General features: G+C 42.2%; 1 protein-coding gene across 1 annotated transcript in view; it reads left to right on the top strand.

The window, feature by feature from the left end:
- Window positions 1–1,273: 1,273 nt before the first annotated feature.
- MGST2 (microsomal glutathione S-transferase 2) overlaps window positions 1,274–24,565 on the top strand; it is a 30,263-nt gene continuing 6,971 nt past the window's right edge. Inside the window, exons 1-2 of the mRNA XM_036762427.1 lie at window positions 1,274–1,462; window positions 9,485–9,584. Of these exons, the coding sequence (XP_036618322.1) occupies window positions 1,405–1,462; window positions 9,485–9,584 (158 nt within the window). The 5' untranslated portion in view covers window positions 1,274–1,404. The remainder of the gene's footprint in view (window positions 1,463–9,484; window positions 9,585–24,565) is intronic.

Raw genomic sequence — 24,565 nt, 5'->3', positions numbered from 1 at the left:
CCTCCCCACGTCAAAACTATTTTGCCCTGTGCAGTGTATTACTTTATCTTTTTCTCTTTTTTGAGGCAATGGGGGTTAAGTGATTTGCCAAGGGTCACACAGCTAGTGTCTGAGGTCAGATTTAAACTTAGGTCCTTCTGATTCCAGGACTGGTGCTCTATCTGCTTCACCACCTAGTAACCCTGTGTGTGAGGTAAATAAAATGTGAAGACTTCACAGGGAAGATACGTATAAATATATATCTATATCTATACTAAGAAATGTTTAAAAATCAAGAAATAGGGAAATAGAGAAGTGGAAAAATTCTGAGGCCATCAGAGTCTGATGGCTCAGCCTCTGGGAAAGTTTACCCTGAAACTTTTTGTTCTTTCTTATGGTTCTGGTTTAAAGATTTGCTCAGTAAAAATAGGGTCACTGTGACCTGCTTTCCTTTACTGTAAAAGTACTGTAAAAGAATGGTGAGGGTCACCCCCTCCCCTTATCCTATTCTCCTTCTTTAGATTTATAGATGTCACCTTAGTTGTAATCATTAACTAAGGGAATGGGAATTGGAGTTTCTGTGCCTTGATTTCCCAGTTCTTTGTCTAGCTTTTGTGCTCAGATTGTAAGCCCACCTCCCAGCTAATGGTGAGAAGGGTCAGAGGTGGGCAGGAATTCTCTTGCGTTAGGTATAATTATTGGTGCTTTGTGCCTTGTAAAGCGCCTCCCTTGCCAGATCTGTTTTAGCAGAGGATGCCCTATTCTCAAGAATTGAATAAAATTTATTTCTGTCCCCACCCTGAGATGGCTCCTTATTATAAATTTAATTGGTGAGGGTCTTTCATCTCACACACCTGTGTATTACTTTTTTGGGTAAGGTTTCTTGGTAAGGAAGAGGTAAGGACTTTGGAGAAAGATCTTAACGTGATGCCAGTGAATTTTTTTTTTTAAATTTTAACAAATACATTTCAATATAATTGATTTTCTCTCTCTGTATTTTATTCTATTAATTAAGGACCATTATTCTGAGAGAGAGTTCATGGTCTTTGCCAGACCTTGAAAGGGCACCTTGATACATTAAAAAAGTGAAATACCTCTTCATTTTTTAAAGTTTTAAAAGGATATTCCTGATTGCTATCATCTGAGGGAGTGACTGGCACCCCCATTGTCTTGAAAGAGTCAATGCACTTTCTGAAAGTAAGCCTCAGGGTGGATCAGGTTCATTGTTTACATAACCCCAGACCTAGCTGCAGGCCTGACCCTTGTACCTAAGCAAAGGTAACTTCTAGTTTCTGGCACCATTCTTTTTTCTTTCTATCCCCTGGCCTTCAGAAAGGTGTGTTCCTTTCACAAGACCGACGGCTCTCTTTCTTCTCCCTCTCTTTCTACAAGTAATTCAGCCATCAGGAAGGAGGCTGAGGAAAGATGGCTAGTGATTTAGTACTCCTGGCTGCAGTCTCTGCTCTATCTGTCTTCCAGCAAAGTAAGTATTCCTGGGATTGGGGTGGCAGGAGGGGGTCAGGCTGGGAAAAGAGAGGGCTTGAGAGGCTCCCAATAAGGGCTGTGGGCCTCCTACTTAGTTCTGAAGTCCTCTTTGCTTAGCAAACCGAGGCTTGTTCAGGGCTGCCAGGGCTGTTGGGTTATTAGCCCACCTCTGTGAGTCAAAGGGACTCAGAATGGAGCAATAGATTCTCTCTCCCGACTGGAGGCTTGGTATGGCATGTGCCCACGAGCGCTCAGTGACTTCTACTATTCTGTGCCTGCCGTCACAGCCGCAAGCCAGCGGATGTTAGTCAAAGATATTTGGTGGTAGTTTGGGCTCTGAAAGTGATCTGAGCCTCCCACAAGGGAATGTTTTACATGAAGGATTCTTCAACTGAGGTTTAAGGACCCTTTTAGTGATAGATTTCAGGCAAGAGGGTCCTGATCACTAGTCAATAGACTCCCTATAAAATGCAAGATTTTGCTAGTAGGTCTGTTCCAGGAGAAGATTGAGGTTTTTTTTTAAATATGTTTTCTTGATCCTTTTTTGTCTTGAGATGACAGACATCCCCATTCCTCTCTCAGACTGAACCCTTCTATATTACAAAAAAAAATCAGATACAGAAAACTCATTTTATGACATATATAATATTGTGTCCTAGTTGCTCACCTCTCCTTCTCCCCCCTTCCCCCCAAGGCAGAAACTTTGGTTCGTTATCTCTCCTCCAGGACTTTCATTTGTTTTCCCGTGGCTTAGAGTTCAATTTCCTTTTCATCTGTATTGCTTAGTCATTGTGTATTTTTCTTGATTCTGCTTATTTCACTCAGAGTTCATTCACATTTTCCCACGTTACTCTGAATCCCTCACATTTGTCCTTCCTTATGGAACTGCAACAATCCATGACATTCATATACTACAGATTTTTATGTCCTTCCCCAATTGATGGCCATCCACTTTGTTCACTGTTCTTTGCTACCACAAAGAATATTTCGATGAATATTTTAATATATGCTGAACTTTTGTTTCCATGGTATCTCCTTGGGCTCTGCACTCAACAATGGGGTTCCTTTTGCTATAGACAGTTTGGTCACTTTTTTGCATTATATCAAATTGAAATACAGAATGGCTGAACCACTTCACAGCTCCACCAACAGTGTATGAATATGTCTGTCTTCTTACTGTCCCTCTGACTTTGATTGTTCCCATCTTTTGCTATCTTTGCCAATTTGCATGAAGTGAAGTAAAACTTCAGTTATTTTAACTTGAATTTCTCTTCTTTCAATACATTCTATGTGATTTATAGTGTCTTCATATGTTCATTTATTGCTTTCAATTGTACTTTTGAAAACTGCTTATTCATATCCTTTGATAACTTATCTGTTGAGGAAACGGTTGAAGTTTATTGCCCAGGATATCTAACTTTCCAGAAGTATGAATGTTCCTTTACCTGAGGCAAAAGTCCAAAATGTCCCAGCCTATGTAGTTTTCTGTATTGCTATATTCGACTTGTGTACTTACAAAGTTCCTGTACTGTATACTCTGGAGTGTACTATTAATGTCTTTTTAGGTGCAAGCCAGGATATATCACTTTTGGATTCCTAAATTATTCATCATTCATTCATTCAGTGTCTACCTTTCCTTCTAATTCCAAATCTTATGATCCTACTGTATACAAAGCACTCTGGTAGGCATGGAGGGAGGAGTGGAAGTGGGATACAAAGTATAGATAAGAGATGTCTGTAACTTCACGGAGCTTATATATAGCATTTGCCTCTTTGGGATCTCAAGACAGATCTGGAGGAGTGTGTATGCCCTCTCCCCCCTCAGCAGCCAGAGAAAGCAGTTGGCCTGAGGGTGTGCTGCTCATTATCACAAAGAGCTTTCTCTGTTGTTGGTCCAGTGGGTGGTGTGGGTTAAGACAGGGAAAAAATAGATTGTCTGGTTGGCAGATGTTTGGGTGAGGACCAAGAGGACTCAGATCAGAGCCTAGTGCAGGGGCAAGTATTTTTTTTTGACTTAAATAGAAGGCCACATGATCAGAAATCCACATATGTATGGGCCACATGCATTTAATTATATCTAATTAATTACCTTCAGCCTCAAATTATACTGACTAATTGATCCAAATCCCTTAGTACAACACTTGGTGCTGGAGGAGGACAGATGGTTAGGTTGTACTTGACTCCTAGTTCATGTGTGAATTAGGTTTTTAAAAATCTGTTTTGCTGAAGCATTGTGGATCTGTGTCAGGTCACTGAACAGTAAGGAGGGCCTGGGAGAGGGACTATGTGTGTGCTGGAAAGAACACTGGAAGGCTTGGACTTGAATTCCTGCTCTGCCATTTACTTCCTGTGAAGGAAAAATCCCTTTTCCTTCCTAGATCTCAGTTTCTTGATCTGTAAAGTGAGGGGGCAGATTTAGATGATGTGTAAAATCCCATAGCTTCATAGATTTAGAGCTAGAAAAGACATTTGAGGTCATTGAGCCCAATCCTTACATTCTATAGATGAAGAGACCGAGACTCCTGGAGGTTAACCTATGTCCAGGGTAATACTTCAGTCTTCTTGACTCAAAGTCCAATGCCCTAGCCACTGACATATTCTCTTTTCTGGTTCTAAATGCATTGATTATATGACTAATGGGAGTAGGAAGTATTTAAATAAGGGTTGGAGGAAATTAGGGAGGGAAAAGAGAGGCAGAAAAGCAGAACATCTCTTGGTTTACCTGGAATCTGGATGGGCTCATGTTGGGACAAAAAACAGTTTCTCTTATGGAGATTGGGGCTGTGTAATGGCTTTCTCCTGTATGTATGAGGGCTCAGCCAGGTGTTTCTTTAGACCAGAAATGCCTTAAATAAGCTGAGTGGAGGGAGTTGTAAAGGTCCTGATTCTTCCGACTGGAACAATCTATAGTGAATAACAGAGGGACAGAAGAACACAAAGGGAAGGAGGGCAGGAGAACATTCAAGTGGGGTGGATTTGAAATCAATTGAATGGTTTTATCCAAGTCATTCAATTCATTAGCCAACAGCCAAACTTTTACTAAGAGTCTTCTATCTACCAGGCATTGAGCTCAATTCTGAGAATTTAGAGAAAATAGTGAAATAGCTTTTTCCCTTAAGAAGATTATAATCTAGGTGGGGGTGGGAGATGGACAACTTATGCACATATAGGTATAAACACAAAAGATATAAGGTAATTTTTAGGGGATCAGGAAAGACTTTGTTTAGGAGATGGTTTTTGAGTGGTCTTCACGGAAAGCAGTACCCCAAGAGGCAGATGCAAGGAAGGAGTGAACAATAGGCTTGAAGTAACCAGTGTAAGGGCATAGAGATGAGAGCTGGAGTCATGTTGGAGGAACAGTTAGAAGGCCAATTTAACTGAATCATAAAGGGTAGTAAAATGTACAAGAATGGATAGGTAGCTTTGGGATCAAATTGTGAAGGGCTTTAATCATTGAAATAACAGAGGGCCCCTGGAATATGTTGTTTAGGGGAGCAACATGGAAAGACTTGGGATTTGGGTAAAGTCCCTTTGGCAGCTGGAGTAGGATCAGTTGGAGTGGGGAGAGACTGGAGGATAGAAACCAATTAAGAGGCTATTCAGATAGCTCAGGTGAGAGGTAATGAGGCCCTGAACAGGAGTAGTGGCATTTTGAGAAGAGAGATGGGGGACAGATGCAAGGGATGGTGTGCAAGTCAAAGTGACAAGATTTGGCAAATGATTGAATATGTGGGAGGTGAGATGAGAGTGAAGAGTTGCAGATGATGTTGAGATTACAAGCCTGGGTGAGTGGAAGGATAGTAGTCCTTTCAGCAGAAACAGGGAACTACATAAAGTATTGGTGAGAGACAAATGAGCTCTGTTTAGGACATGTGGAGTTTGAGATACCTACAGGATCTTCATTTAGAAATGTCTGGTGGTTAGTTAGTGATTCAGGACTGGAGCTCAGGAGAAAGCCTAAGACTGGGTGTATAGAACTGAAAGTCAATATTATAAGAGATGATTCTTTCATAGAGGATCAATTAATTGAAAAGTGAACAAGCATTTATTAAGTGCTAACTCTGTTCCAAGCACTGTGCTAAGTTCTAGGATACAAAGAAAGACAAAAACATGGCCCAGGACCTCAAGGAACTCATATTCTAATGGGGAAGACAATATGCAAATAATTGGGTAAACAGAAGATATATACCTGTACATTGTAAATGGAATTCAGTCTCAAAGAGAAGGTATTAACAAACAGGAAAACCACTTCCTGCTGAAAGTAAGATTTGAGCTGAGTCATGGAAGGGAGCCAGGGAAGAGGAGGGAGAACATTCTAGAAATAGGAGACAGTGCAAGGGAAAGTAAGTCAGGAAAGGGAGTGTCCTGGGTGAAGAGCAGCAAGTAGTCCAGTATAGCTTTACTGCAGAGTATGAGGAGGGGAGTAAAGTACAAGAAGACTGGAAAGGTATGAAAGGACCAGACCAGGAGGGCAAACCACATATCGCCTGGAGGCTGCAGGTTCTTCTCCCCTGGACCAGACTGTGAAGAGCTTTAAATGCTAAACAAAAGATTTTATAATTGATCCTGGAGGTAATAGGGAGCCCCTGAAATTGATTGAGGAGGGGGTGACATGGTTAGGAAAATCACTTTGGCAACTGAGTGAAGGATGGTTTGCAGTAGGGAAAGATTTGAGGCAAGAAGAATACTTGAAGAAACTTCAAGGTGTCATGTTGAAGTTCCTATTAGGGAAGGAGAGGAGAGGTGAAGACTGTGAACTGGGCACTGAATTAATTGAGTAAGGAAGAAGGTTTTAGGGATTGGTAGATAATGGCCACTAGGATCTGAATTCAGTGATAAATTTAGGTATTGTGAGTCTCAAAGGAGGAGAGGTTACTGCAGGACAGTGGTAGAGAGAATCTGGATGTGGTGATGGAAAGCAAGCAATGTGCAGACTCCTCTCACCGCTATGAATTGGGGGAAGGGGTTCTGAGTGAAAGTGCAATCAATACTGGAAAAGATGGCCAGGCAGGAAGTATCATAACGTGACCCAGTGAGAAGCAGAAGGTGGAAGGAGTAAGAAAGGAAAATGTTTAATAAGAAAGGAAGTTTGTTCATTATGGAGAAGGCATTCTAGAGAGCACAGTAGAAGGGGTGAGGGGATCTAGAGTAGGAGACTCGGGAATAGAATTGAGGAGGATAGGGATCAGGGAGAAGGCTATTGGAGATGGGTTTGTATATTGGCAGCAGAGGGATTTGGGGAGAGTAAGAGGGATGGGAGTGTGTTAATCAAAGCAGAATGAGTCTAGGCAAAATATCTATGGTTAGACAGTGCCTCCTCAAGGGAGGCAGAGGATTTGAATGCTCAAGGATCTCCCTGGAGCTCCAAACTCCTGGCAGATGTTGATGTTTGTTCTGGAGGACCTTGGGAAGGCCATTTCACAAGATATAAAAGTGGACTGGTTTACAGCCTGGGGGGACTTGGCTCCAAAGGCCAGCGGTGGCAGTGGGAGGTGGGCTGTCTGAAGAAGTGGGGGGAAGGTGGCTAGGGAACGTCCTGGGGTGCAGACAGAGGTCTGGGGGAAGGTGGCTGGGATCCAGGCTGGCCGTGGGAAATGCGGGTGAGAGAAAAACAGAAGATAGGAATATAAATTAGAAAGGAGTAATCCGAGTGTGACCAACTGAGTGCCAGGCTCTGTCTCTGTCCCTTGAAATCCAGCATCAGACTGGTGAGGCATGCTTATCAGATTTGGGGATGCCACAAGGCTGAGAGGGATAGTTAATATGTTACATGATAGAATCAGAATACAAAGAGATCTCAGTAGGCAGGAAGGATAGGCTGTAACAAATAAGATAAAAGCAGTGGGGGTGAAATACAAAATCCTGCTCTTGAGTAAAGAAACAACAAAATGAACACCCAAACTAATACACAAGTACAGGATAGAGGAGAAGTGGTTTAACAGCAATTCAGATAGAGACCTGGGGATTCTAGTTGACTACAAGCTAAATATGAGTCAACAATGTGGCATGACTGCTAAAGGAGTTAATATAAACTTAGCTGACACAAATAGAGATATAATGGCCAGAACAAGGGAGAGGAGGGTTCCATTGTACTCTGCACTGGTTAGACCAGGTGTGGAGTTCTAGGTACCGCTTTTTTTTTTGACAGATTGATGATCACACTGGTAAATTGTCTAGAAAACATGTAACATGGAGTTATTTAGCTTGGAGAAGACGGAGGCAGGGGAATGGGGACTTAGAACTACTGAATGGAGACAAATTTCAGGTCAAAATAAGGCAGAACTTATCCAAATGATGTAATGAGCTATCTTGTGTAATAGTGAGTTCCCCATGCATGGAAGTATTTAAGTAGAAGCTGGAAGACCATCAGTGATATTACAGAGAAGATTCTAACATAGGATGACCTTTAGGTTAGACCAGATGACCTTTCAGTTCTATAATTCCACAATCTGACAGGTCTAACAAATCATGCCTATCTCTAACATATTTTCTAAAGCTCTCTCTTAATTTTACTACCATCATTTTGTGGGGAGAAACGGGGAGCAGTGTGCATGTGAGGTGAATTTGAATGGGATTGTCATCATTCCAGATATGTGATTTCATCAGTGGGAACTTAGTGTGAAAATATCCTTCACTGATACAAGTCAACGACTTGTCTGGAAAGTCAACAAGTTACCTGGAAAATTGAGAGGTGGAATGTTTTGCTCAGGATCACAAAGCTATTATGTGTTAGAAAAATGACTCGAACCCTTCCCATAGGTGCATCAAACATGGGTCAGGTGTGCTAGCACAGAGGACCCATAATATAATTACGCTTAGAGGTCTTCACGATCCAATGGTGTACCCTCGACCCATCGTACCCCAATGTTTCTCCACTATCAACCCAAGATGACATATTTATGATAAGCCATGGCCTAAGGAAAGGCAATCCCTCTACAAACTCTTTCTTGCCTATGCATGAACTTTGGTAGTTTTGGGCCTTTGCTCAAATGCTAGATTGTTTTCCTGACATAAATTCCAGCACTGTTCCTATTTTACAAATGCAGAAATGATGTCTTACTAAGAAGGACCCGCCCAAAGTCTCACAGGAAGCTACAGGATATGGCAGGGACAGGGCCCAGAATGGTCCATCCCTAATTCTATCCCTAAAAAATTCCCCTGTTGCAGTCACCAACCAAATTCATAGACGCCTGGCCTCTTCCTGCTCTGAAGGTGCCAGTCTTGGATTCACGGGCTACAGGGAAAATGATTTGCCTTCTGCACCACACACTTCAAAAAATCCCTCTCTTCCCTCTCAAAGTCTTCATTAGAAACCACTGCCAGTTTAAATGAGAAGAAACCAATCTTAGCCAGTTACACACTTCAGAACATTTAAGTACTGCGCAACAGCTTGTTTGGAGCAGAGGGGGATTAAGGGAAAGGAGGCAGCCTGCTGGGCTACTCCTTACTAAATCCACTTCAATATTTACAAGCTTCTTGTCGGAGGGATTACCATATCCTGCTACAGAAGGAAATATAGCACACTAATTCTGTAACACAGAGATTAAAGCTGCAGACTTGGTGTAACCAAGACAAATGATTTCAAAAGAACTAGTGAGTGGGAGAAGGAATTGAAGTAATTGAGGAAAAGAAACTGGGCTGTATAGAGGATGTGAGGAATGGGAAGACTAAGGACTAAAAATTTGCATTTCTACGATGCTTTAAGGGCTGCAAAGAGTTTTCCTTCCAGCCCTCTTCCTGTGGCCCCCTCTTACCACCCCCCCCCACCACGCCACCACCAAACCATCCCTGGAATGTAGGTAATATGAGTATTGGTATTTCCATTTTACAGATGAGAAAAGGGAGATTCAGGGAGGTTAAAGGCACTTGGTAGTGGTCACATAACTCCTAAGTATCGGAGTGAGACTTCAGATCCAGATAGGAACGTTATGATCAGAAATGTTCAAATAATGCTTGTTCATAATTGTTAGTTGTTCTTTCACCTCATGTTAAATTACAGCAAATTTCTTTTCTCTTGCAGTTTTCTTTGCTATTCAAGTGGGAAGAGCAAGGCTGAAGTACAAGATCTCACCCCCGGCTGTCACCGGGTCACCAGATTTTGAGAGAATATTTCGTGCACAGTAAGTTCAGGACAAAATTAATCACTGAAATGGCAGGCAGGCCAGGAATGAAATTCTGTGTGTGTATATATACATACATATCTATATCTATATCTATATATGTATATATATAAGTTCTGGTGCATATTTTATCTCATGCAATTCTAATATAATCACTGTATGGTTTCAGGATATGCATTCAAATATAGGGCTTGAGCCTTTGCATTCCCTTTTAGCCCATCATCAGGACCTTTTACAGCTGTCACCATGGGCATTTTTTCCTCCCGAGGCTTCTCCTTTTGTAAAAAGAGAAGGTTGGGTCAAATGAGCTTTGGATCGAGGATCATCTGATCATGACCTGTAATGTGCTTCTGAAAATTATAGGAATGAGAATGGCATGAACAGTCCCCTCCCCCCCAACACAGGGGGTGGGCATTAGGATGGGCCCCAGAGCCCAGCACCATCCCCGGGGGCCATTTGATGCACCTGTAGTCTCTGTCCACTTGGAATACTGAGGTCACCTAGATGTGTGGAGAAGGGTGAGGCCTTTTGATGGAGGCCTGCTATTAGAGGTCTGTTCCTTAGGTCTGAGGGACAACCAATGAAAAACTCACTTCCAGCTCCTGCCAGGACAAGAAGTGCTGGGGTTTAGTGCTCCTGAAGCCCCACATTGCCTTTTCCCCTCTTTCTGCCTCGGGGACATTGGGCCTTATAGCTGTTATCTCATTTAATCCTTACAATCCCTCTATGAGACAGGAGCCATTGCTATCCCCATTTTACAGAAGAGTATGCTAAGGCTTAAAGAAATAAGTGACTTGCTAGTATATGCCTGAGGGTGGATTTGAAAAACTGGTGTCTTGTAGATTTGTTCTTGACTGTTGCTTATTTTTGTAGTCCCTGGTCCATAATAGATGCTTAATGTTGATTAAATAATGAATATTGGGTGACTATAAGCTTATCCATCTCTATTCATTAAGGGATTTTCCAAGGGTCACAAAACTAGTGAGTATTTGAGGCAGGATTTGAACCCAAGACTTTCCAACTCCAAGGTCAGAGTGCAGTCTACTACATGACACCGTTATCAAATATATTTGTGGTGGTTGTTGTTGTGTGGTCATTTCTGATTCTTCATGACCTGATTTAGGGTTTTGGAGTTTTCTTGGCAAAGATACTGGAATGATTTGCCATTTCCTTCTCCAGCTCATTTTACAGATGAGGAAATTGAGGCAGAGTTAAGTAATTTGCCCAGGGTCACAGAGCTAGTCAGTATCTGAGGCCAGATTTGAACTCATGAAGATGGGTCTTCCTGACTCCAGGCCTGGTGCTCTATCCACTTTGCTACCTAGCAGCCCCTAACACGTCTCCTAATTTTTGACATAAGAAAATGGGCTCAGAGAGATTAGTGACTTACTAATGCTCATGCAGCTGCCAAGTGTCAGAGGTGAGATTTGACCCCAGTTCTCCCTGGCCCCAAAGTCCAACACTCTCCCATAACGTCTACCAGGACAACCAGGACTATATGGGACTGAGCAGATAGAGCGGTGTTTATTAGACGCATTCAAGGAGTCCTTAGGTGTTTGTGTACTCTCTTCCTTTTAGTTTAACGTGGTCTGTTCCTTTGCAAACAGCACAATTAATTGAGCCAGTAGGATGATGTTTAATACCATCCAGGGAACTTAAGATGCTCTGTGAACAAAAGACCACTCAGCCCTAGAAGGCAGAGTAAGCATGTTATATTAGGAAGGCAGAATTTATGATTTCAAAGAGAATCTCATATGTGCCTAAAAGGTCCGGAACCACAGGATATAAGGAATTCTTTAGGCAGAAGGCAGGAGAACTAAAGCATGTATTTACACTCCACAATAACAAGCCCACAAACCAGCATCCCCATTTTGATATTTTCATCAAAAGCTTCCAGGCCCAATAAGTCCGCCTTACAAGGGTAACCAGGAGGCCACAGAGAAGCGAGATGGTATAAGGCAAAATCGTATACATGCTTCCCCTCTACGGTAAGAAGATTACCCACTAGCCTCTAGTCAGCTCTGCTACCGGCAGCTCAGCTTCGGCTGTAGGTGTCTCTGGCTCCAACCGGAAAAGGAAAGGAGGCTCTTCAAGCTGTCCTCTCCCCTCTTATAGAGTTTTTGACATCATCAAGCGCCACCTGAACGACCAGGGCCGATTGGTTCTTGACTGGGTCCCTCCCCCTAGCGTAGACCACGTTAACACACCTCCCCTCAGCCAGCCCCACGACTCATCACACAGGAAGTTCTCCGATCCCTGGCATGGTCGCTGGGCCTCCTGCCCCGGAAGAGCAAGCCCCAGCATCCAGGGAAGCTCAATGAGGCAAGCTGAGTCATTCAAAGAAAACAAAGTCCATTCTGGCTACACATGTGTTTGTCATCAAAGCTTAGAATCATAGGATTCAGAGACGGGAGCAAGCTTGGAGATCATGGGGTCTACTCTGTTCAGTTTTTAGATGAGGAAACTGAGGCCTACAGAAGTGAAATGACTTATCCAAGATCATACAGGCTATTGAGATTTTCTGCAAATTAGAAAGATTTAGGCACAAGTTTACATCCTATCCTTACCAATCTTCCTTCCATGAAGGAGGAAAATTCAGGTGCTATCCAAAGATGGCAAAGGCTGGGAAACTTTCCATTTCTGCTTTGTCAGTAATAATGATTTGGGAGCCATTATTTCAGACCAATATTGTCATCCTTTTTATATCACAGCAGTTCAATTCAATTCCAGGGTCACAGAGCTGGAAGAAACTTTCTTAGAGACCATCTAGTCCCATCCCTCATTATACAGATGAGAGAAATTGAGGACCATGTAGGTTAAATGTCTTACCTGTGGCCATACAGCAGTGTCTAATAGAATTTGAGCTCGTGTCTTCTGACTGCAGAGTTGGGACTTTCCACTGTTCCATTTCAGAAGAAAAGTTCTGTATGAAGATAGCTGCTCACAAAGATCATTGATGCAGGGCCTCCCTCACTCCAGGATGCAGGTCACCACTTGCCCATCTTGCGTGACCCTTGGCTATGTCTTCCTATACATTCACCAGGAAGATTCCTCTCGGTGTTCTTGTGGCCTTCCTCTCTTTCTCCTGCCACCAGGAAGATATCAACGGGACCTTTGGATCCACCATTGGTTGTCTCTTACTGTAGCCAGGAGTTATGTCCCTCTTCTTTTTTAATTGATACTTTTCTGTCATGCCAGTGTTTCCTTTGATTCTTCTTTGTGTTTCCTTTTAGTTATGTGCTACAGAACAACCATGCATCTCTCCATTGACTTCCTGGGGTTAATGGCTGAAATATTTGAAGGACCATTCAAGAAGGGAGCCTAGAATCAGTATGAACACTGACTGAGAAGTTTAAAGACCTACTACTAATCTTTTTGGGGGAGGGTTGGCTGGGCAATTGGGGTTAAGTGACTTGCCCAAGGTCACACAGCTAGTACATGTGTCAAGTGTCTGAGGTCAGATTTGAACTCAGGTCCTCCTGACTCCAGGGCCCGTGCTCTACTCACTTTGCCACCTAGCTGCCCCCCCCCCCCCACTACTAATATTGCAGGCAAGATGGCTGCCCAAATAGGAGCCAGACCACCTGGCTCCCCCATACTTACTGCAGCAAAAACCTGAAATTTTCATCAATAAACCCAACGAGAAACTGTAATGACTTTTTCCACCCCAGAAATGCATAAAACAGTCCAGGAGCTCATGGTCAGTAGGAAATGGGGCCAACAGCAAAGCACAAGTGGAAAAAAAAGCCTAGCTTGGATAACAAACAAAAAGAACCCTTGAGTTTTGAATGTAAAAATGATTTACCTACCAACGGTATGTGAAAGGTGCACAGACAGAGAGCAGCATGTGGAGAGATCCAATGGGGGCTCTTCGGCTGTAAGTGGGACAATACATTGATATTCCATAACCTCTCAGCATTTTCCCTCTGACTTTTTAGACAAACAGCTCTATAAGCTTAACTAGAGAAAGAAAGATGTTAAGCTGCCTCCACCCCAGCAGGAAAATTGGACAGATAATAAGCCGCTTGTACAGTTTTAATCCAGGTTAAGCAATTCAATATCCAGTTCTCCTTTGCAAAGACAAAGAACCTTTCTCATTAAGCCTTTTGGATGTACTTCATGGTGTCAGGAGAGCATGGCCTTAAGAACTGCTACACATCTTCCTCGTTCCTTCTCACACTGCCAGCCTGGAAGCTTTTCTGCTCGGTCTCTGCCTGTGTAAATCTTGGTAGAGGTTTAGATGGCTTTCTTTCCTCACCTTTGGAGCTTGAGGGAGAATGCCTGTGGGCTTGGCTTTATAATCAGCATTAGCATAGCAGCACTTTAATGTTCCCAAAGCAGTGAAGCAGTGGACGTCCATTATCTTATTTGCACCTCACAATTCTTTGGTAAGAAGTACGGGCATTATTATCTCCATTTTACAGATGAGGAAACTGAGGCTCAGAGAGTTTAAATGACTTGTTGAGGAGCATACAACTAGTACATGTCAGAGCTGGGATGGAAGCCCAGGCTTCCTGACTCCAAGTCCAAGGCTCTATCCACTATGTCACCTCGCTGCCATGACTTGGGTTTCATCTTTTTAGTCTGACGAATAAAACCAACGTGCTGTATGAGTGAATATTCAATAAATGTCTTTATAAAAACAAAGTTCACTGGGCACACACCCTAATGAAATGTACCTTTAAAGCCTGTGATTTTTGTTGTATAGTTCTGGGGAAAGAGGAATAAATACTGTGACTGATGCCCATTTTTCTGTCAATACTATACCCTTCATCCCCAAATTATAATTTTCTTTTTTTATGCCCTCATCCACGCTGTTGTTGCTAGGCAGCCATGGTGGGCTGATCAAGAATGTTCATCTCCCAGAGGCCACTAGGTGGAGCAGTGGATAGAGAGCTGGACCTGGAGTCCTAAGATGAGTTCAAATGTGATCTCAAGATCATTACTAGCTGTGGGGCCCTGGGCAAGTCTTTGTCTGCCTCAGTTTCTTCACCTGTAAGATTATATATATTATTAACCGCACCTACCTCTCGGGGTTGTTGTGATGATAAAGTAAGATCAAGTTTGTAAAGTTTGCAAACCTTAAAGTGCTGTAGAAATGTTAGCTATTATTATTCGTTACATTACTGTGTTCCTATGGTCAGCCATCCTTTCTAGTTCTATTGCTGCTGATGGAGGAGAGGAGAGTCTGGAGGTGGGGAAGTGTCTGGGTAATGGAGACAGGAAGCAGAAGCCAAATGAAAGAAGACCATAAAGTAGCTTCAAGTGTTTGAATGGCTATCCTTGGCCTTGTTCCTGGCCCCCAAAGACAGCATTAGGAGCAATGGAAGGGAATTGTGCAAAGGGAAATTTTGACATAATGATGGAAAATTTTCCTGATAGAGCTCTCTCAAAGTAGAATGGACTCCCTTTAGAGGTCATGGATTTCTCTTTAAAAATTTTTAAAAATAGACTTTTGGGGGGATAAATTTTGCTTTTACATTGTCAAGGTTTCCCCTTGTATTCCTTCTTTCCCCTCCCAGAAAACCACCTCTTATATTTCTTTTTCAAAATAGGAAGAGAAAAAAATTTCAACAAAACAAAGTTTCAAAACATTAAAAAAACAACAATCTAACATTATACCCAGTCAGTCAATTAGCACTTATTAAGTGCCTACTTTGTGCCAGGCACTGTGCTAAGTGCTGGGGATATAAAGGGAAAAGATCCTGACCTCAAGGAGCTCATAGTCTAATGAGGTGACAGTATAAAGACAATTATGTACAAACAAGATATATATGGGGTAAATTGTAGATAATCAATAGAGAAACTAGCATTAAGGGAGATGAGGAAAGGCTCCTTTTAGAAGATGAGATTTTAGCTGAGACTTGAAGGAAGCCAGGGAGGCATGGGGGCCAGACTCTAGTGATGGAGTGTCTTGTTTGAGGAACAGCAAGGAGGCCAATGTCATTGGCCTGTAGAGTATGTATGTATGGGAGAGTAAGTTACAAGAAAATGAAAAGTAGGAGAGGAAAAGGCTGAGAAGGACTTTGAATGCCAAACAGAGGATTTTCTATTTGATCCTGGAGGTGATAGAAGCCGATAGAGTTTATTGAATGGAGGAAGGGATGGTTTAACATGGTTAGACTTATGCTTTAGGAAGATTAACTTGACAGCTAAGTGGAAGATGGACTGGAGTGGGGAGAGACTTGAGGCAGGGGGACCTATCAGCAGGCTCTTGCCTGATGAGGGCTTACACCAGAGTGGTGGCAGTGTCAGGGGAGGAAAGGGGGCATATGCATTATTCCACACCATATTCAATCCTTCCACATGATGAGTTGAGGGAAGTGCCTTCTCATCTCTCTTCTCTGGGACCAGGCTCATTCTTTATAACTTGGCAACATTTAGTTTTGGTGGTTTTGTGGTCTTTCCACTTACATTGCTGCCATGTTGTGCATATTGTTTCCTTGGCTTCACTTTTCATTTTTTTCATGGGTTCCTTTTCGTTGGAAGATGCTGGATGACCACTTGTTGGGTAGGTTGTAGGGGGATTCCTGGTCCAGTACGGGTTGGACTAAGTGGCCTCTGAGGTCAACAACTCTGAGGTTCTGTGATGCTGTGGAGATTCCCTCCTCATTTCTGCTTCAAAGCAAGAAGTTATGCAAGTCAGGAATTTGGAGCAGAAAGAGCTTGGGACTAATAGGATCATAGGCTTTAGATTCACAAGGAATTTTAGAGATCATTGATTTTGGCTCCCTTGTACAAAGAAGGAAACAGAGAAAATTGGACTGAAAGCAAGGAAATTCTCTGTAAGATTTTGAGCTATCCAGTGGAATTGACTGCCCTAGGTAATGGGTCCCTCTTGCTAAACATGAAGCAAAGACTGGTGGCTTATTAGATTAATATCAATCAAGCAATCAAACACCATTTATAAAGCACTTACAACATGCCAGATGCTGTCCTAAGTGCCGAGGATACAATGAAAGGCAAAATCAGCCCGTGCCTTTAGGAGATCACATTTTAATGGGGGAAGGGAGACAACATGAAAATACAGGACACATACCCAACATATGGAAGTAATGGGAAACACGAAGGGTCTACTATAAAGGATCTTTACTTTTTGTGTTCTGGACCCCTTGCCTGCCTGGTAAAGCCTATGGACCCCTTCTCAAAGTAATGCTTTTATTTGTAAATAAATTCCTAATTGAAGCAAATGCTAAATTTTAGTTAGAGGTTATATGAAAATAATGATGTGATTTTTTTCCCCCATCCACAGATCCCTAAGGAGAACCCAGGTAAAGAACCCCTGCTCTAGCAGCTGGGTGGGACTAGAAAATACCCCATGAAGAAGGTGGCATTTGAGCTGTTATTGCATGCTGTGAGGCCTTCAGAGACAAGGCTCATAAGAGGACAGGAGTAGGAAGAGGTATATCATGGCTCCTGGGAGTCAAGGAGCCTTCTAAGAAGGCAGGAGGTGCTGGTGGGAGAAGGACCTGGTGAGGAGTTGGAGAGGGATGAGAGGAGAATGACCAAAGCTGGTCATTGGGAGGCTGGAGGTGACAGTATCTGGCATTCTTCCTTGGCAGGTGCTTTAGTGGTCTGAGGGCCATGGGAAGCTAGCATTGGGGGTGGGAGATGCCACTCATAGCTTCCTGCCTTGGCACAAGAGCTGGAGTGCCTTCTAACCAGGATATGTTCCAGAGGGAGTTCTTGGTCGATTGCAGTTTTGGCTAGATGGCTTCTGAGGTCCTGTCCAACTCTAAGATTGTCCCTCTGACATCCTCTCTTCATTATCTCACGTCTGTCTGAACCTGGACAGGAAAATGCTGCACTTGGAGGAACATGGAAGACATTTAGTACCTGACTTATTCCTTTCCTTCAGGTCCCTGAACTTCAGGTGTGCCCATCCTTGGGAGCCTTAGGATCATTTCCAGCTTTCAGTCTGGACACTATGTCCCCACCTGTCCCCACTGCCCACTGGTGCCATTGGGCATTCTTTTATATGGCTATTTATAGACACGGGATAAGAAGTTACCATTTGAACATTCGAAGGAATGTGCTCAGTAGTCGGCTCTGGACTAGTTGAATGAGTTCATAGACTTTACAGCCAGAAATGACCTTAGACATCATTTGGCCCATTGCCTTTATTTTCAGAACGTGGAACTTCAGGTCCCAGGAGGCAAGCAGTTTGCCTAAGGTGATATAGAAAATAAGCAACAGGGCTGAGATTTGAACCCAGGTCCTCTGAATTTAAATCTAGTCTCTTTCTCTTGCTGACTACTGTCACTGAGATGTTTCCTTGTAGTGGCACAGTGGATGCAGCACTGAGCCTGGAGTCAAGAAAACTCATCTTTGGGGACACTAGGTGGCGCAGTGAGTAGAGCACTGGCCCTGGAGTCAGGATGACCTGCGTTTAAATCCAGCCTCAGACACTTGACACACTTACTAGCTGTGTGATCTTGGGCAAGTCACTTAACCCCAATTGCCCTCCCTTCCCCTCCCCACTCCAGAAAACACCAACAAAACAGAAGACTCATCTTCTTGAGCTCAAATCTGGCCTCAGACTTTACTAGCTATGTGACCCTGGGCAAATCACTTACCCCTGTTTGCCTCAGTTTCTTCATCTGTAAAATGAGTCAGAGAAAGAAATGACTAACCACTCCAGTATCTTTGCCAAGAAAACCCCAAACAGGATCACAAAGATTCAGACATGACTGAAATGACTGAACAACGAAAATAGAATTGTAACAAGTTCCATGAATCATAAGAGCCTGAATCTCTATCATATGCTGGTTGCCTCAGAAGGATGGGATAGGATGGTATAGGGGGTGTATAGTGTGGCATTTAAATTGTCTGTTTTGCAACAGAAATTCCCATTGGTCTTTGTCTCTATCAATGCAAGCAAGTCTGGATTTTGCCATTTTCTGTACAACAGGGATCTGTTTATCCCTGAACAGCTTTAGAAAGTGATGGAATTGGTAACTGCAGTTTTTTCTGAGGTGAGACCCAGGCTAATTGAGTTAGGTTAGCCTTCTCATATTTTCTCTGTAAAATGATGGCGAATGAAGGAGAATGATGCTTCATAACGTTATGCCTTTTTATTATTTTTAAAAAGAACATATTGGAGTCATTAGTGATAATCTGGAATAGCCTAACCCTTAGCAGGAATGAGGCATCTTCTATCAATAGTTGATGAACAAAGCTGTAACTAGGGTGGGATGGAAAGCCTTTGCTGAAGGGCACTGAATTCAGAAGGTACTTTCTGTGGTGGAGAAATAGCACAGCTTAGTTAATGAGAATAATTAGTTAAAATCAGAAGCTACCAAATTGAAGGGTGGGATGAGTTCCTTCCCTGTTTTCTTTATTTCTTCCCTGTCCCCCCAAATGAGGGAATGTTTTCTTTTATATGTCCCCATGCATGGCTTCCTCAGGGCATAAAGATTCCTAGCTTGGGCACTGCTGGTGGATCAATTATATTATAACCTTAAGAGCAATCAGGTTTCCTCAGGCTTTAAGGAAGGCATCATTCATAATCCTGCAGAAAGGATTCTTCCACGTATATCTACTTAAGGTCTCATTAAGAATTACATTACTGTTCTCTCTGGTTAGGATATTGTCAGAAAAGAGTTCAGCCAACTAAGCCAATGGAGGGGGAGGGAGGGTAAATCTAATTCATCTTTTTCCTTTGCTAGGTGCCAATGAATTAATTATAGTTTCAAAAGAATTCTTCTCCCTTACTTAAAATAGCCTCAGACCTTTCGGCATATTCTATGAATAGGGACAATTTGAACTGAAGTTAGGACAGGGCATTGGGAACCTAGTGACTAAAGTTCTAGTCTTTTTTTCTATCATTGATATACCAGGGAAAGGGAGAGGACCACCTGGTAACTTGTCCTCTCAGGGCTCAGTTTTCTTTTCTGTTAAATGGGTGTGGAAAATTCTATTTTTATTTTCTCAGAAAAGCATTTGTGAGGGTTAATTTTTAAACATCAACAAATGTATATCAAGTGTAGGTACAAAGCTCTATGTTGGGTATAGGGGATCCAAAGTAAAAAAAAAAGGAATGGTTCCTCTCCACAAACAGTTTTGGTTTTCCAGGCAGTATGGGACATGTACATACTCAATACTTGAAAGGATCTGTGATCTTATCAAGTCAGAAGTGCCTTCTGATGAAACAGATTGCAACTTGCTAATGTCCTGGAGTTTGACACTGAATGTTTAGCTTGCTGGAGGCATTCCTCATTTTTTCAGGCATTTCAAGGGTACCAGGGTATTTATACATGATCTGCACACACAAATAAAGACATAGTAATTGAGGAAAAAGAGACAAACATTGGACCTAGGGGAAAGGGAATCAGGGTAGGTCTCATGAGGAGGTAGTAGCTGACCTAACCCTGAATAAAGGATTTATAAAGGCAAAGGGGTGTAAGGTGGTTCAGTGGATAGAGTGCCAGGCCTAGGGTCAGGAAGACCTGAGGTTGAATTCAACCTCACACGCTTCCTAGCTGTGTGACTTTGAGAAAGTCACTAAATCCTGTTTGCCTCAGTTTCTTCATCTGTTAAATGAGCTAGAGGAGGAAATGGCAAACTACTCTAGTATCTTTGCCAAGAAAACCCCAAAAGGGGTCAGGAAGAGCTGGACATAACTGAAAATGACTGGAAAGGCAAAGGGGAGAAAAGAACGTGACCCAGGCACAGAAGAGAGCTTATACAATGGTAAAGATGTGGGAAATATAATACCAAATTTGAGGAAGAGTTTGTAGGCCAGTAAGGCTAGAATGTAGAATAATAAAATAAGTCTGGAAAGGTAGGCTGGAGCCATAATGAGGAAGGCTTTAAATGCCAGGCTGAAGCTTGTGTATTTGATCCTAGCAGCAAATAAATAGGGAGCTACAGAAGACTTGAGCAGGGGTATAACATGGTTCCACTTGGGAGATTGTTCTGACAACTATGTGGAGGATGGATTGGGGAGGGGAGAGATTGGATGCCTGGGCACCAATGAAAAGGCTATTAGGAGAGAATGAGGCTCAAGGACCTGAACAAAGGGAGTGGGCATAGGAATTGAGATAGAAGGGGTTGGATTCAAGAAATATTAAAGAGGGAGAATCAATAAAACTTACAAACTATTGGATAAAGTGGGGAGGGAGGTAAAAGAAAGGAAGATTCAAAGATGACTTTGGAATTGTGAACCTGGGAGACCAGAAGGCTAGCCTTACCAGACACAGGAAACTTTGGAGGAGGGGTAGGTTTAGTAAAAAAGATAATGAGCTTTCATTTTGGACGTGTTGATTTTGAGATGTTAATGGGGAATCAAGGTGGAGCTGTCCAACATGTATTGGTGATACCGGACTGGAGTCTAGAAGATAAATTAGACCAGGAATCATTTGCATAGAGATCATAATTGAACCCAGGGGAACTGATAGGAGTGCAGAGAAAAGAGGGCCCACATATAGGGGGTTGGGAGATGAATGATGATTCAGTAAAGCAGATTAAAGAAGAGCACTCAAACAGATTGGAGAAACAGAAGAACAGTGTCAAAGAAGCCAAGAAAAGAGAGAGTATCTAGAAGGAGGGGCTGATCTACAAATGTCAAACAGTGCAGAGAGGCTAAGGAGGATGAGGACTGAGGAAGAGCCTCTGGATTTAGAGAAATTCTCCACTGAAAGCCCTCTCTTCCCCCACCCACCTATTAGAATTGCCTTCTTGTAATTATTTTGTATTTCTGCTTGTTTCTATTATTTATTTAAAGTATTTATTTATCAATCACCCAATAAACATTTATTAAGTGCCTACTATGTGTCAGACACTGTGCTAAGTGCTGGGGATACAAAAAGAAGCAAAAGACAGTCCTCAGGGAGCTTACAATTTAATGGGGGAGACAACATGCAAACAAATCTATTCAAAATAAGCTATATACAGGATAAGTGGGAAATAACTCAGAGAGGGAAGGCACTGGCATTAAGAGGGGTTCGGGAAGATTTCCTGTAGAAGGTGGAATTTTAGTTGAGACTTAAAGGAAGCCAGGGAGGTCAGTAGTCAGAGCAGAGTGGGGGAAGAATATTCCAGGCATGGGGAAACAACCGGAGAAAATGTCCAGAGCTTATATTTGTTTATATTTAATTAATTGATGAATATTTATATTGGCATATATTTGTATATTTATTATATCCCCTCAGTAGAATGTAAGCTCCTTGAAGGCAAGAGCTAGTTAATTTGTGTCTTTGTTTCTAAAGCCTAGCACAGTGCCTTGAACATAGTAGGTACTTAAATTTTTAAAATTGAACTTTGTTGAGTTAAATTGGCAAACCTAGGTATGTTTGTAGGCAAAGGAAAAGAGTCAGATAGAGATATAGAATCACTGAAGGTAGGTGTGTGTGTGTGTGTGTGTGTGTGTGTGTGTGTGTGTGTGTGTGTGTGTGGAGAGAGAGAGAGAGAAAGAGAGAGAGAGAGAGAGAGAGAGAGAAGAGAGGAAGAGAGGAAGAGACAGAGACAGAGACACAGAGACAGAGAGAGAGAGATCAAAGAGGTAAGCACCTTAAAGGGGTTGGCCCTGGCAACAAGAAAGATACTAAAGCAAAGGAGAGAGAGTGGACCTCCAATGTTGGGGGAGGAGAATATATTTTATGTGCAGAACAGGGGGGAGTAAAGAGTTCTTGGCAGATGACCTCTATTTTCTTAGTTAAGTAAGAGACAGTGCTGTGTTGAGGCGGGATGAAGAATGATGATGGAAGCTTGAGGGGAGAAAAAAAAGTTTGAAATAGCTGTTTCAGGCCATGTAATAGAGAGCAAATCAAGGAAGCATAAAAGGATTGCTATGAGCCATGAGGGTCCAGGTGAGGTTAGAGAATATAAATTTCGGGTGTACCCAGGCACCACAGTTGGGTGACTTCCTTCAGTACATCCAGTACTGAACATAGAAGGCAGCTGTGATAGGATAAGGGGAGGGGGAATAACCAGAGTTTTTTGGGTTATTATTGTTGACTTATTAAATACTTTGAATATCTCAGGTGAAGCGTACTAGATCTATGCCCAGTATATACAAAGGAGAGACAGAAGGTGCTGGTTTTAGTTTGAATGTCCTAGAAAGAAAAGAATAGAATTCTCTCTTAGGTTCAATGCAATTCAATTCTATCCAACAAACATTTACACCAGCTATGTGTAAAGCACCATGCTAAGTGCTGGGGAGATACAATTAAATATATTTATTAAGCACCTACTGTGTGCAAAGCACTATGTTAAGCACCGAAAATTCAAAGACAAATGAATGAAACAGTCCTGCCCTCAAGGAGCTTATATTTTACTGGGTATAAATGCAGGCAAAAATAGCTGACATTTATACACACATATACATGTGTGTGTCTACCTCTCTCTCTCTCTCTCTCTCTCTCTCTCTCTCTCTCTCTCTCTTTTTAAGATTCAAAATTGCTTTCTATATACTATCCATTTGATTTTTGTTAGAACCTTGTGATATAGGGGCTATTGTTATATCCTTAAATACATTTGGGAAAACTGAGAATCAGAGGTTAAATGACTTGCCTATGGGTACATATCTAACAAGTTTTGAAGCAGAATTTGAATCCAGTTCTGTCCTGACTCTAGGTCTTGTGCTTTTTCTATTATATTACACAATACCTTCAAATGTGAACTTAAATGGAGCTTAAAATATTGAAATAAAAATTATAACTTATATTTATATAGCATTCTACAGTTTACAAAGTGCTAGACTCCCAGCAAAGTAAAAGAGATAAATTAGAACCCTCCCCCAAAAAACTATGATACGCAATAAAATGTATTATGTATGCATAAGAGAGATATCAATAATATAAATAAATAACAAATATAAGTAAATAACAAACACTAGACGTGGAGTTAGGGGACCCAGGCTTGAATTTTATATCTGCTACTTGTGTGACCCTGGGCAAATCACTTAATATTTTTTGGCCCTCAGTTTCCTCATCTGTAAAATGTGGGGGGTGGCTTTGGACTAGATGATTTTTAAGGTCCCTTCCAGCTCTAAATCCATGATCCTATGAACCTAAATGTTATGAAAGATGTGAGGAAGGAAAAGAAAGATGCTTCTGATGTAGTGGGCTTGAGAAAGGCTTTGTGGAGGAGGTCGAATTTACATTGGTCTAGAAGGATAGGCAAGTTTCAACAGGTATAGATGGAAGGGGTGGAGAGGGCTTTTTAGGCAAAGGGAACAGAAAAAAGCATGAACAAATACATGGGGTGTGTGTGTGTAGAAGAATCACAGGACATGTAGTACAATGAGGCTGGAGCTAAGAGGGCATGGGTGTGAGATAAAATTGGAAAAAAAAGAAGTTGGTTCCAGAATGTGGAGGGATTTGAATACCAGTCCCAAGAGTTGAGACTTTATTTTCTAGGCCAGTGGTTCCCATTTATTGATTCTCAAACCCCTTGGTGATCCTCCTCCTCCTCCTCATCCTCCTCTTTGGAGGCAATCAGGGTGAAATGACTTGCCCAGGGTCAAACAGCTAGTAATTGTCTGAGGCTGGATTTGAACTTAGGTCCTCCTGACTCTAGGGTTGGTGCTCTATCCTGCCTCTACTAAAATTCTTTAATCACATTTTAAACAATAAATAATTATAAAGAATTTTATGGGTAGTATATTGAATTCCTTTGGAGGTTCACAACACTTCATTTGTGAGTGGGGAGTGCAGCACAACACAAAGTTGGGAACTACTGTTCTAGACAATCAGAAGTCATAGAAGGTTTCGGAGGAGAGCTGCCTAGAGGCAGGTAGGTGGCACCTGAGTTCAAATCCTACCCCAGGTATTCACTAGTTGTTTGACTTAGGGCCAGTCACTAAACCTCTTGGTTCCTCAGTTTCTTCATTTCTAAAATGCAGATAATAATAGCACCTCTCTCCTAGGGATTTGGGAGTGGCTCTGCATTAGGAAGGTTGTTGTGGTTTGTCCTTCATTTTCTAAGAGGACCATGACATTGGATTTAAGTGAGGGAGGGCTGTGCAAAGTCACAAGCCT

This window comes from Trichosurus vulpecula, chromosome 6, assembly GCF_011100635.1.
Source record: "Trichosurus vulpecula isolate mTriVul1 chromosome 6, mTriVul1.pri, whole genome shotgun sequence".
Lineage (NCBI taxonomy): Eukaryota > Metazoa > Chordata > Mammalia > Diprotodontia > Phalangeridae > Trichosurus > Trichosurus vulpecula.
This window is presented reverse-complemented; position numbering and strand designations above follow the sequence as displayed.